The 14693-nt window shown below is 46.0% G+C and overlaps 1 protein-coding gene across 1 annotated transcript; it reads left to right on the top strand.

Moving 5' to 3' along the window:
* Positions 1-7588: 7588 nt before the first annotated feature.
* On the top strand, positions 7589-10937 carry LOC115898601 (putative uncharacterized protein FLJ39060). The gene is made up of 2 exons (XM_030933563.1): positions 7589-7884; positions 8842-10937. Exons 1-2 carry the CDS (start codon positions 7633-7635, stop codon positions 8959-8961), a joined length of 372 nt encoding a protein of 123 aa, XP_030789423.1. The 5' UTR covers positions 7589-7632; the 3' UTR covers positions 8962-10937.
* The last annotated feature ends 3756 nt before the right edge of the window (positions 10938-14693 follow it).

The following is a 14693-nucleotide window of genomic DNA, read 5'->3' as shown; positions in this document are numbered from 1 at the left end:
TTTGGACGTTTTTTTCCTTTACCTGCACACCCGTTGCTATACCTGGCCATGCTTGGGCTTGTAGCAAGGACATTTCTTCAGGCTCTCTGGGATAGGTGGGCCCCACCTCTGCCAAAAAGGCCCACAGGGACAGGTGGGATGCTGGGAGGTGCAGAGGTTGATTACACTTGAGTGTGCGACCAGGAGTTTGGAGAGGCCCCAGTGCTCACAGTTATGTGATTTTTCTACAAGCCTTCCTTGCTCAGCAGCCCCAGGGACATGGCAAGCGGGGGGGGGGGGGGGGGGGGGGCAGAGCAGGGGTTGGGTGGAAGAATGCAGCTTGGTGCCACTGCCCCTCCCGCCGAGGGACAGGGTCCAAGGCTCTCACCAGGATCCACTTCCCACACCCCCTCCTTGGAGACGATGTTCTGGAACCCTTGGCTCATCATCCACACAGTTCAGGACCCCATCCTCGGTACCGAGTCTGACAGACAATGAGGTGGGCCCCGCAGTGATGTTTGCAGCCCTCCAGTGGGTAGAAGGCCGGTAGTGGGCCGTGATTGCTGAGGGAGCAGGATGTAATAAAAACAACGCACGGTGCACACGTACACAGCCCCTTGCCGGTGATGGAACGGCGGCCTGTTTGGGGCTTCACAGCCCTTCTCCCCCAGCAGCAGGGCTCTCCCAGTGAGGACACCACCAGGCCTACCTAGGTCCTGGTGTGTTCAAGGGCTGGGTGACGTCTGGAGGGGTCTGAGGTAGGGCTGCACATGCTTCAGGTACAAGACAGTGAGGGCAGAGACAGTTTGGTCTCCTGGGAAGGGCTCAGTGGCAGGCAGGGACAGTGTCCAGGGCTTTCTGGAGTTCCCCGGTAATGTCCAGGGCTTGGGAGCACAGAGCCCTAGATACGGAGGGAAAACAGCAGTGGAAGGCTCCCTGCCTCCCACTCCCCACCCAGCCCCAGCTTCTGTTTCCCCAGGAGGGGCTGCCATCTCCACCATGGCCAGATCCTGACCCAGACTGGGCTGCCTAATTTGGGAGGCTCAGTGGAAAATTAAAACATGAGTTTCCTTGTCAAAAACTATGAAGGATTTCAAAACAACAACAGCAGAGCATGGAGCCACATAGGGAGCCCTGGTGAGCGTTGGACTGCATTGGTTGCACACCCCAGAAGCCGTCCGTCAGAAAGGCTTTGGGTGGGTCTCCATATTGGCTGTCACTGTGATTTCTGCTTCTCTGGTGCTTGGGTCCATGCTTGGCAACACTGACATTCTGGGACTCTGACAGAAATCCAGTCCCAAAGTTTTACTGGAACACACACACACACACACACACACACAAACACACACATACACACACACAATGGAGTCCCCTTCCCTTTATGTCTCCTGGTCTGTGGTCTGGGCTGTGGAAGAGATGAGGGATGCCTGGGACTCCATCCCTGGCGTCATAAATTTAATGCTATTTGGCCAGGACCTCCCCAGACACCCTTGTGCACATAGCGGGCACATGCCTGTCCTTGGATCAGGGTAGGAGTCGTCACCATAAGCCATGGGAGTGAGTTTGAGCACTGTGTGTGGAAGGCACTTGAGATACGAAAGCTCCACTGGAAAGGAACAAGCAGCAGCCCTCAGAGGCAGGGTGCTGGCCAGGTCACGGACTCCTCAGGCCTCCAGGCTTGCTGGACACTCCCCCTTTCACATCACCTTGCAGCGGTGGGGCCTCACCAGGGACCCACTCCCCCTACCCTGTAGGGGCAGCACTGAGGGCACCTGGGAAGAGAGGAGGAGAGCAGGGAGGCAGGAGCACCTTGGTGGGAAATGGGGGCGGACTGGACTGCGCATCCTGCAGGAGGGTCAGACTGGCCACCCTGGAGATGGCCACCACCTCACTCACATGGCAAACAGGAGACCCAGGCAGGCTTCCCTCCTGCCCCCAGCCTGGGACCTTCTGCAGACCCCACACCGCAAAGGCCCACAGTCCATGTCAGCAAGTGTTTTCTGAGGCCCTGCTGTGGCAGTGGACAGCACTCACAACCTTCTCCCAGCCGGGCCTGCTCCCTCTGATCACTCCTGCCCCAGGCCTGGCGATGGACGAGCATTCATGCATTCACTTATTTCCAGTTATTGACATTATGCATAAAGTTGTTCTGAATATTCATGTACAATTTCTTGTCTGGACCTATGTTTCCATTTCTCGGGCAAGCCCGAGAGGTGGGGGCAGTAAGGCCATTTCATGGTCTCAGCCAACTGAGGCTCCAAGAGGGAAGACGCTCTCCCCAAGTCACACAGCCAGGAAGTGGCAGAGCACAGACTTGAACCTGGGACCCTCTGAGGTCGGGATGCGTGCACTGGGCCCTGCTGTCGGCCGCTCCTGTCATCCAGGGGCTCGCAGTGTCCTGGGGGTGATAAACCCACCTGCTGGGCACTCTCTCCTGACACCCACCCTCCCGCCCATGTGCACATATCGCTCCCCATCTCCCTTCATTGTGCATGATCGCCACCCCTCAGGGCTTCCCTGAACGACAGGCTCCACCCTAGGTTTCTGAGGCCTGCCACCACCCTCCCAGCCTCCTGAGACATCAGGTTGGGTGTTTTCCTTCCTGGGCACCCATCCTGCTGCTCCTCTTTGTTTTCGTCGTCATCAGGCCCTGGGCCAAGGGCGTTTTGCCCACTACCTCATGACACCCTCAAAGATCGTCTGAGCTACTACTGTGCATTTGAGGAAACCGACTCAGAGAAGGGAGGTGACTTGCCTGAGATCTCTGACCCAGCTTTGCCACTGCCTCCACTAGTGACCTTGGCCCCCAGCCTCTTCTCTTGATCAGTTGCATATCGTTTGGTGTGGCATGTGAAGAACCATTCACATGGTTTGCACATTGATTATGATTTGTCGTCTTAATACTGAATTATAAGAGTGGTTTTTTGCGTGCAAACTTTTCCATTGTTGGGTAGTATATATTGCAAACATTGCCACAATGAATGGCTTGCTTTTTCATTTCTCTAATGATGAAAAGCCAGATTTCTAAATTTGATGAAATTCACTTAACGTGTTTTTGCGTGGCTATTGCTTTCTGTGTCATAGCTAGAAGAGTCCTTCGCCTACAGCAAGTTTTTCAAGGCTTTATCCTGAATTCTCTTCCAGAGGTCTTATGCTTTAGCTTTTGTGTTGACATTTAGGATCTTCACAAACTTCAGAGGTTCGAAATCATACCAATTATCTTTTCTGACCACAGTGGAATGAAACTAGAAAGCAATACCAGAAGGAGAATTGAAAATGTCACAAATAGGTGGAAATTACAACACTCTCTTCAATAATCAATGGGTCAAAGAACAGACCACAAGGAAATTAGAAAGCATCTTGAGACACATGAAAATGAAAACACCACATGCCACAACTAAGGAGATGCAGGGAAAGCATAGTGTTAAGAGGGAAGTTTATTGTGGTAAATGCTTACAGTGAAAAAGAAGACAGATCTCAAATCAACAGCCTGTCTTTATGTTTCGAGAACTAGAAAAGGAAGAACAATGTAAACCCAAAGTTAGCAGAAGGAAGGAAGTAATAAAGATTAGAGCACAAATAAAGGAAATGGAGAATAGACAAATAATAGGAAAAAAGCAACGAAACTAAGAGCTGGTGTCTCTGAAAAGGTCAACATAGGTTAAGCAGATTAAGAGAAAAACAGAGAAGGGTCAAATAACTAAACTCAGAACGACAGAGGGGCATTACAATTGATACTACAGAAACAAAAAAGATTATAAAGAGAAGACCAGGGACAACTATACCCCAACAAATTTGATACTTTAGGAGAAATAGATAAATTCTGAGAAACATACACGCTGCCAAGACTGACTCCTGAAGAAGTAAAAAATCTCAGCAGATCTCGACAACTCGTAAGGAGACTTAACCAGTATTCATCAACCTCCCAACATAGAAAACCCCAGGACTAGATGGCTTCAGTGGAGAATTCTACTAAACATTTAAAGAGGAATTAGGGCCAGAAACACACGGACACACACACACACACACACACACACACACACACACACACTTCCCAAAAGAATGTTTGTGCATACATATTCAACAAAAACCTAGCACACCGAGTTCAACAGCACATGAAAGGCCCATGACCACGTGGGATTTATTCGTGGAATGCAAGGAAGTTTCGATCAATGAAAATCAACTAATTTAGTGTACGGCATCAACAAAATGACGGACAAAACCACATGATCGGCTCAATTGATGCACTAAAAGCATCTGACAAAAGTCAGCTCCCTTCGTGACAAAAACACTCAAACTCCTTGGAACAGAAGGAAACAACCTCAGCGTCACAAAAGTCCTATATAAAATACTCACTGTGAACACTGTACTAGATGCCGAAAGAGTGAAAGCTTTTCCTCTAAGATCAGGAGCAAGGCAGAGATGCCCGCTTTTGCTACTTCTTCTCAATATAGTCCCGGAAGTTCGGAGGGCAATTAGGCAAGAAAATGAAATAAAAAGGCATCCTTTTTATTTCACTTCATTTTGTCTTTACAAAAGGCATCCTTTTTATTTCCTACTTTCTAAATAACCCATAGCTCAAGGAAAACATCACCAATGAAATCACAAAGTATTTTGAACCGGATGAAAACTTATGGGATGTATTTTAATTGTCTAGATTGCATGAAAAAGAAAGACATAACATTTGCATCTTTCCCAACCACGTTGAGCAACAGATTAAACCTGAAGAAAGCAGAAGAAATGAAATAACGATAAAAGTACAAATCAGTTAAAGATAAAACAACACAGCCAGAGGTGGTTTTTTGTAAAGATGGTGTGATTAAGACATGCCTTGTGTGGGCCTGAACAAAAAGGAGAGAAATAATGAAGCAACCAGTGTCTGGAATGGCTAAGAAAACATCACTATGGGCAACGAAGATATTAAAGAGATCATTATTCAAAATCATGAACAGCTTTATGCCCACAAATGTGAAACTTTGGATAACAAAATGACAGAAAACAGACTAAACATCTGAATTGTCCTACAAATTCTAAACGGGCGGAATCTGAAGGAAACAACAGCAACAGCCACAAGAACCTACAGACTCTGATGCTGCCACCGATTAATTCTACAAAACATTTGTGAAGGAAAGAATGTCAATCTTACCTTCTTGCCAGGTAACATAAAAAAGGGGAAATGCTTTCCATCCCATTTTATGAGGCAAAAACCTTTAAAGGGCATGGTAAGAAATGAAACGCACAGGCCTATCTTTCACATAAGCACAGAAGAAGAAATCTTGGATAAAGCATTAGCAAAACAAATCAATTAAATCTCCAAAAAGGAAAACGTATCACAAAAAAGTCGAGTATTCTAGAAATGAAGTGGTTCAGCGCTTGAAAAATCTGTCTCTCAGAAGTAATGTATGAAAGAGAAAAACTATGATATTCCCTACACATGCAGGAAGAGTATTTCATGGGTTTGATTTTTTTAAATGACCATGCACTTATGATAAAACCTCTTAGCCAACTGCAAATAAAAGGGAACTCTCTTGATTCCGTTAGAATATTTTTTAAAAGCCTACGAAAACAACGATACTTACTGGTGACATGTTGACAGCTTTCCCTCTGAGATCAGGGATAAATAAATAAATAAATAAATACCGCTACATCCACTGTCACCACTTACAGTGCCATGAAGGAAGAAAAAGTAATCAAAGCAGTCCTGCAAGCACAGCCTTAAATGCATATGCATGTCAACCAAAGGACATCCTTGTGAACGTGCACCACAATAATAACACTAACACTCCAGCGCTGGAAACTACCGAAGAGTCCATTAGAAATAAAAGGCATGAATAAATTGTGGCATCGTCATACAATTCAAAATACTGCGCAGGAAGGCAAAGAAACGAAATTCAGCTACACAGCACGACAGAAGTCAGTAGTAAGGAGAAAAACCTAATGTTGCCAAGAGAAACCGAGATTATAAAATATGTACTGTACTGATTCTACGTATGTGTAATGCGTTCACAAACAGGCGGGATTATCTTCAAGTGTTAAAAGTCACAAGAGTGGTTAGATTTGCCGAGGTGGAAGACAAGAGTGACTGGCATGAGAGTGCTTTTGAGCTGCCGGCAATACAGTACACCATTTCTTAACCCAGATCATAGGGGATCAGACGTCCCTGTGGAACCATTTACTGAGTGGTACCTTCATTTTTCATGCAACTCCATTTTTGTATTATATTCCACTATAATGTACATAAAGATATTTAAATGAATACAATCCCAGGAATGTCCATAAACAATGGATTCTTCAGCGATTTGTATATTCTCTGACCACAATGCCACAATGGGATCTAGAAATCAATAATGAAAGATCATTACAAACCCCTGTATGTGTTTGTAAATTAAGAAACATCCTCCTTAGTAACCCATGGCTCTAAGAAAAACTAACGTTGAAATGAGAAAATGTTTTGAGCTTACTAACGAAGCAAACTCCAGAGGTCTTTGCCTGCCAATGTTACTAAGTCTCCTCTCTGGGGAAGTTTAGATTACACAGGAAGACTCTCCTGCATCTCTGAGAAGGGGCAAGATGCCAGCAATCTGGACGCCAAACTCCAGCGGAGGTGAGGGACTGCAGATTGCTGTAGACAGCAACCGAAATCCCTACGCTGGGTTGGGATGTATGCCTTCAAGTGAGTCTGAAGTTCCAAAGCCCATAAATCTGCTGGTTCATGCTGTGCAGACAGTACATTTGGCCTCCAGCTCCCAGAGTTGGGGGAGAGTGATTTGTCATGCTACGAGGAGCTGAGAGGGGATCTGGGTGTCTAAGTGATTTTTAACTACACTTTCTAGAGCAATCATGCAATTTACAGCCCCCACCATTACCAACAAGATGCAGGGATACATGGCAATGCCAGTGTGGCAGACAGTTGGAAGGTCTGGTGAGAGGGGTAAGTCGGTTGCTTTCCGGCTGTCCTCACTGCCAGTTGATGCTCAAGCTCTCTTGGCAACACAAGTGAGACTCTGTCTCTAAAAAAGCAAACCATAAAAAAAAAAAAAAAAAAAATTAACATGTAGTCCCAGCTACTCTGGAGGCTGAGGCTGGAGGATCCCTTGAGCTCAGCAGTTCGAGGCTACAGGGAGCTATGATCGGACCACTGCACTCCAGCCTGGGTGACAGAGCAAGCACCCCCCACGCCCTCCTAAAAGATCAAGCTCTCTTAATCAGCTAAGTCAGATGTCACTCACCTGTTTCCTTACCATCTTCTGCTACTTTCTTTCTTTTGTCTCCTCAGCCAGTTTCTTTGTCTTTATGGGGTAAAGCCTTAAGAAAGAAGGATGCAGCCAGGAAAGAGGGAGGGGGAAGAGAAGGGAGAAGTGAAGGTGAAAAAGAGAAAGGGTGAGTGACGTACATGACCAAAGGTGCCCTGGGGAACCTGGGAGCAAGAACAAGGGTCCCTGGGCGAGTTGAAACTATCCCTCGTGCTCTTTGGTCTGTTGGGTGCTCAGGTTGCAGGGAATGGGCATCCAGTTGGACTTCATGAGAACTCACACCTTGGGGTGTGGAGGGCAGGACACCATGAGAGGAGTCCCACCCTGCTGCAAAAGATAGAAGAGGAGAGTTGTCCCCAACATAAAAGGGAAGGCAGTGACAGAAAGAGGCAAGCAGAGGATGGTGGATGGCAGAACAGAGACTATCATCAATGACATTTTCTTCACTGAGCCCACCCCAGAAATGAGCTCCCTTCCTGTGCACTCTCACAGCTCCTTGTCGTTGAATCTCATATCACTGATGGTAATTTGCAGAGGAATAATTAAGTTGGTGATTCACTTTAGGATGTACTGCCCTCCGAGGCTGAAAGCTAAACACATAGGGCCCACGTTACGCCCAGTGCCACTTAAGGAACTAAGGATTAGTCACTGGGTAAGTATCAGGGGAAGGGAGGGTGGGGAGGGTGAGGGGAAGGAACGGCCTAGAGAGAAGGAAAAAGCAAAAGGAGGGGAAAACCAGAGAGGACAACATGCGGAAGGAAAGAGGGAGAGAAAGGGCAGTGAGGGATATGGGAACTCCGAGGGAGGACAAAGGGAAAGACAAGGCATGGAGGCGAGAGAGCAGAGAGGGGAGATGAGGGGTGATGACGGAGGCTGAAGTGAGGTAGGAAGAGAGAGGAAAGAGGAAAGGAGTGTAGAGGAATGGATGAGGGAGTAAAGAGAGAGGAACAAGGGGAGAGGTCCTTTACCAAAGGGTGATTGATGAGCGGGGGGCAAGATGAAGGGGCAGTGAGGGAGAAAGGGTAAGGAGGAGAAAACTGCCAGCGTTGAGAACCCTACCGTGCCTCTGGAAAGAGGGGATCCCCATCCCAGGTCAATCTGGGGCTCCCCGTGGGACTATCTCAGAGGGAGGAGCTGGATAAGCCAAGAGCAAAGGGTGCACGGGACCGCTCTTGCCTGGCTGCATGTGTCATTCGGGGCCTTCCCACCCAAACAGGGTGACCGGTCACATCGACAGCCACCTCTGCTGAATCCAAGCTCTGCACTGGATCCTCCTTTACCCTGCCTGTTTCAACAAGCAAACTTGATCCCTCCCTGACTGTATCAGTTGCAACCCCTTTCATGGTCGCAGAGACCTGGCCTCTCCCACAAGAACCCTACGGGCCAGCCAGTGTGATGCACCGTACATCATCTCTGTTCAGGATGAAGCCTGTGTGTGTGTGCATGGGGTGGGAGTGTGTGTGTGTGGGGTGTGTGTGTGTGTGTACTAATAATCGCAGGGATCAATACATCTGTGGGAATTGTGAATTCTTTCGATGTGACTGCCTTGCTAGAATCCCCTCTCCCAGGGGCCTTTATCTCAAGGACCAACTCTGCTTTTCTCCCACAGCCCAATGAATGCATCAGACACTCAGCTTCAGTTCCCATGGCAACAGGGGCTAATGGTCTAGAGACTAAGGATGAGACAAAGACAAACGCAGAGAAATGTGCGTGTTCTGTCTTCCTCTGAGGTACGCAAGCCCCTATTCAGGGATTGAAAAGAACATTCGCTTTAGTTCTACCCTGCCCTCCCCTCAATGCTGGGTGGAGGAGGGCAGAAATGCAGACGGGCCCGACATGAATCCAGAATTTCTACATCCTCTCAATGCACCTGCACGGCTTGGAGACAGGCTTGTTTGTCCCCGAGCCATCATGTTACCAACAATGTATTGTACCTGCAAACCATGCCTGTGGAACCTAGGATTCCCGCTACCCCAGCTCACTTTCCTCTTTCCCACCCTCTAGCCTCTATCATAGTAGGGGAGTTTTTTCAGTCATTCCGATTTTCTGACAGAAAGTTCCAGCCAGCCCGATTTCAGAAACGCTGTCTCAGAAGGGCTCCCTGATCCTTCCTGCCAGAGTCACATAGGACACAGCTCTTCCCTCTTCTCCTCTGTGGCCTGGGAGACCTCTGCCCAGACCATGGGACCAGTTCCTAGGACTCCCCCTTCCTGCCACACTCCTGTTCTGCCGGGCCTTGGGGAGACTCCGAGGAGGGAGGTTTCTGATAGTCTCCCACTTCTGGAAGCAGCCAAAGTAATGAGAGGCCTCTTCCCTGCCCCTCTTCCTGAGAAGCCCACCACCTCCTGTGTATTGACTCCCCTTACCAGAGGCTGGACAAACAGGGTGCCAGGCAGGACATGAGACGTCCCACACTATAAATTTGTGATAAACAACAACTCAAAAGCTGGGCATATGCCCCCAACTTCCCCTCTCTTCTTTCCTTTTATTCCAGCGAGTCTCAGAAGTCCCTTTGTCCAGCTGCACTCTCCTCTCCTGGGACCCAGCCGCCCTCCATTTCCCATGTCCTGGAACCCCTCAGTCCAAAATATCTAAATAAACTCCACTTCACTGCAATGGTGCAACCCACACCCATAGCCATGCCCTACGCCAGAAGGAACCACATGAAGTTCTGCCCATCTTCCCGACCTCCACGGATGTTGCGCGACATCCAGTCTCCTCTGGGTCAGGGGGTTTGTCTCATATGCACCCCTGAGTGCTCATCTGCGAGTGACTCCCCTGTATTTCACACCCCTCTCAGGGGATCTCAGATCCGCTCAGCTGCTGGTCTCTGTCTGGATGACCACGACCAGTTTCCCTTGGAGAAGGACCAATGGGGAATGGCAATGCCAGGAAGGCAACGCTTCGCTTGACTGCTCTGCTCCTTAAATCCCCAAAAACACCACTCACAGGACTGTAGACGCTATGCCAGTTACAGACGTCAGTGAAGGGTCAATAGTGACTACATGAAATGACAGTGGAACAAACTACTAGCGAGCGATGGCTAAGTATCCATGCTGCTAGAATCCAAAAAGAATCACCCACCCCCTGCCTCCCACGGAAAAGATAAGATCTTCTGAGGACATTCCATTTCCGGTGAATTCCTGTTCGTGGCTTTTCTTCCTGTTTTGAGCACTGCCCTTTTCTCTCCCTGGAAAGGAGGAAGTCCCCTCCATTAATGTGCTTCATTGTAGGGATTTCTTTATTTCTCAGTAATGGGATCTGTCTATGTCTCCACCTCCCTGTGAACACATGAACACCCAGAGACAATCCCCAAACACTAAGGAGCTATGAGTGTCACGTAATCCCTCACCTAGCTCTGTGCAGTGGCTCACACCTATAACCCCAGCTATGCAAGACACCGAGGCAGGAGGATTGTTTGAAGCCAGGAGTTGGACACGAGCCTGGTCTATGTAGCGAGACCTCATCTCTAAAATTATAAAAATCGAAAAAATTAGCCTTATATGGTGGCACGCATCTGTGGTCCCAGCTACTCGGGAGACTCACGCGGGAGGATCACTTGAGCCCAGGAGTTTGAGGCTGCAGTGAGTTATGACAGCACCACTGCATAGAGCTGTGGGAGCCTGCACTTTGAAGCCATGAGTTCAAGACCAGCTTGGGCATCACAGCAAGACCCCATCTGCAGAAAAAAATAAAATTTAATTTAAAAAATTAAAAGTATCTCTGACCGATACATTTCTCAAAATTTGAATTTGTCAGTTTACATTAACCTTCGTTACTCAGCCTGGATCCTATGGACTTCAAACTTCATTTTCTCATCCTCTGGACATCTCTGCCCTGCCAATCCCTCATACTCAGTTTGGCCATCCCCGGGGATGGAGGTTATCAGCATGGCTTTAACTGAGAGCATGACGCATGGGGCTGGTGGCTCATATTTTTAACAAAGTCAGCCTCTCTGGTTGATCCTATCTTTACCCCTCACTGTTTCACAGTTTGTATTCCTGCAGATGTCCACTGCTTCTCTGCATCTTCACATTCTCCTGCTCCAGCGGTTATTCCCATCAGCATACAATTATGCTCCACTGTCCTCCATTTTAAACAAATACCTTCCCTTGGCAACACTTCCCTACCAGCCGTTCTCCTACATACCTGCTGCCTTTCACAGCAAAACTTTCCTGGTAAGTTGTCTGAACAGGTTGTCACCACTTCCTCATCTCCACCTCTGATGTCTTGCATGGCCTTCTGTCCTCCAATATGCTTTTTTTGTTTTTCATGCTCTTCAGTAACTTACACGATGTCAAATCCAATTATCATCCCTCTGACCTGGCTTGCCCTCTTAGTAGCATTGAACGTACTGGCCACTATTAATCTCTTGAAATCTTGTGGATTCCGTGAAACCATCCTCTTCTAGTGATCTGCCTTCCAGGATAGATCCTATTCTTTGAGTTATTTCCTGTCTCCTCTTCTTCTAAACTCCTCTACTTGTTGATATGCTCCAGATTGTGGCCTTGTTTCCTCCTTTTCTACATTTTTTCTCTAAGAAATTTCCTTTCACTTTATAGACGTAAATAACACCTACATCTGCCACCTCCTGTATCCATCAGTATGTTTGGTTAGAAACAACAGAAAAACACTCACGATTGCTCAACCAAAAAAAAAAAAAAAAAAACAGATGCAAGAATACCAGTTTGCACATGGAGTCAATAAGAGGGCTGCATAACCAGGATTGGAAAGCAGGTAGGATTCATGGGAGTCTGAGACATAAAAACAATCACAAAGGTCATGCCTGAGAAATACCTTTGTCTTGACATGGTTCTTGGAACCTTGCTACTCTGCCAGAGAGGCCACTTTGGAAGCCTCCTACCACATTTAATTTTTCAGCCTCCTGGAAGTCTTCGTATAGGTTTCATTTTGTAATAATTCAAAAATATCCCTCCAACTTGTATCCTAATACATTAGCACGTATGTTAACTTAGGAATAAGTTAGGAACATTTTGAATTCCTTCAGCGATTCTTTCCTCCTTCATTAAAAGAAACAGCTTTATTGAGATACAATTCAGATACCACAAAGCTCACCCTTTAAAAGAGTACAGTGCAGTGTTTGTCAGTATATTCAAAAAGTTGAGCAACTCCCATTCCGTAGGTGGCCTTTTCACCATGCTGATTGTTTCATTTGGTTCACCATAGGTTTTTGGTTCGACGTAGTCTCACCTATCTAATGTGGCTTTTTGCTGCTTGTGCTTTTTGTCATATTCGAGAAGTCATTTCCAAGTCAAATGCCATGGAGCTTTTCACCTATGTTCTCTTCTAGGAGATTTATTGGAAAAGATATTTGAAAAGGATATATATGATAAGGGATTAATATCCAAGCTATACAAGGAACTCCTACAACTCAATACCAAAAAAGAAGACAACAAACGGACTAAAGGAATGGGCAAAAGACTTGAATAGACGTTTCTCCAAAGAGGACATGCACATGCCCAACAGTGTATGAAAAAGTGCTCAACATCACTACTCATCAGAGAAATGCAAATCCAAACCACATGAATCCATCACCTCACACTTTGAAAGAATAGCTATTAATCAAAACAAGAAAGAAAAAGAAAAAAGAGAGAAAGAAAGAAAGAAAAGAAAGGAACGAGGAAGGAAGGAAAGGAGGAGGAGGAAGGACGTAATGAAGGAAGGAAGGAATATCTTCAGGACGTGACGTCAGTAATTAATGCCATACTAACACAGAACTCAACGATACAGAAACTATAGCAACGGACGTGCGTCTCCCTTCACTGCCGACCAAGGAATAAGACAGGAAGTCCGGAAGAGCGCTACCAACCCGAACTCCCTCATAAGCAAATCCCCACCAAAGAAAGACAGCTACCAGAACTAAAAGAAAAAAGTAACAGAAATGCCCTCCTCCCCTCCATAACCTCCCTCCCACTCACCTCCACTCCGCCATCCACTACCTAAACCTAGACCGCGATCCATCAAGAAAGAAAAGAAGAAGAAAGAAGAAAACAACAAGTGTTGTTTTGGAGAAGATGTGTAAAAATTCCAACACGGGCACACTGGGGTAGGCACGTAAGTGGTGCAGCCACTATGAAATACACCATAGTGGTTCCTCAAAAAATTAAAAATAGAATGACCATATGATCTGGCAATCCCACTTTTGGGTATATAACCAAAAGAATTGAATCAGGACCTTGAGGGAATATATGCACTCCCACCTTTGTTGAAGCATTACATCTAACAGTCAAAATTTAAAAACAATATGGAAACAACCTAAGTGTTCATCGACAGATGAATGCATATTAAAAATGTGTATAAGCATAAAATGGCACATTACTCAGCCTCCATGAAGAAGGAATTCCTGCCATCACACACAAATAATGTGGGTTCTAAATATTTCAGCTGTCTAAAATAGTCAATCTTAAAAACCAGAGTGCAATGTCAGCTGCTTGAACCTTGAGGGAGGGGGAAACAGGGAGTTGCAGTTCTATGGGTATAAAGTTTCCATTGTGCAAGGGGAATACATTCTTGAGATCACCTGTACAAGCCTGTGCCTATGGTAAACAATATGGCATTTTGCACTTAAAATTTTATTGAGGGCAGATCTCATGTTACGTGTTCTTAGTACAATAAAATAAAATTTAGAAAACAGAAAGTTGTGCAACTATCACAACCATGTAATTTAATAACTGTTTTACTAAAAAAAAAAACACTGCATGTATTTAAGTGACTTAATCTCCCCTCTTCTTCAAACCACTGGTACCCTCTGATCTATCTTCTGGCTCTCTGATTTTGCATGTAGTGAATGTTTTTTATAAATCAGATCATACAATACACGACCTTTTTGACTGGCTTTTTTCAGTAAGCACTATGTTTTCCAGATTAATCAATGTTGTGGCTCGTACATGCGATTAACTACCATATAATGGTTACTCATTCAACTGTTGATGGACATTTAGATTCTTTCACTTTTTGGCTTTTATGGATGAGGCTGTTATGGACACTCTTGTACAGGATTTTACCTGAGTTATTTTTTCAAATCTCCTGGGTGAATACCTAGAGTGGACTTGCTGGGTCATAAAGGAACTCTAACTTTTGGAGGAACTGCTGCACCCTCTCCCAAAGTGATTGAACCATCTTACAATCCCATGAGAAATGTCTTAAGATTCCAGTTCCTCCACAACCTTGCCAACATTTGTCATTGTCTGTTTGATTTCAGCTATCTTAGTGAGTGGGAAGCGATATCACAACGTGGATTTGACTTGCACTTCCCTAATGACTAATGACACTGAGCATCTTTTCTTGAGCTTATTAGCCATTTGTATATGTTCTTTAGAGAAACATCTATCACAATCCTTTGCCCACTTTTATTTGGGCTGTGTCCTTTTTATTAGGCAGTAGTAAGTGTTTATTAGATATTGCAAATAGAGTTAAATATGAGATATATGATTTTCCAGT

This window comes from Rhinopithecus roxellana, chromosome 7 (genome assembly GCF_007565055.1).
Source record: "Rhinopithecus roxellana isolate Shanxi Qingling chromosome 7, ASM756505v1, whole genome shotgun sequence".
NCBI lineage: Eukaryota > Metazoa > Chordata > Mammalia > Primates > Cercopithecidae > Rhinopithecus > Rhinopithecus roxellana.
The sequence above is the reverse complement of the archived record's forward strand: the minus strand, read 5'-3'. Positions and strand labels throughout refer to the sequence as shown.

Coding starts and splice junctions, on each gene's coding strand:
- LOC115898601 (XM_030933563.1), top strand. CDS start 7,633: ATGGTGGATGGCAGAACAGAGACTATCATCAATGACATTTTCTTCACT. Junction 7,885..8,841: donor AACTAAGGATTAGTCACTGG/GTAAGTATCAGG, acceptor TTTCTCCCACAG/CCCAATGAATGCATCAGACA.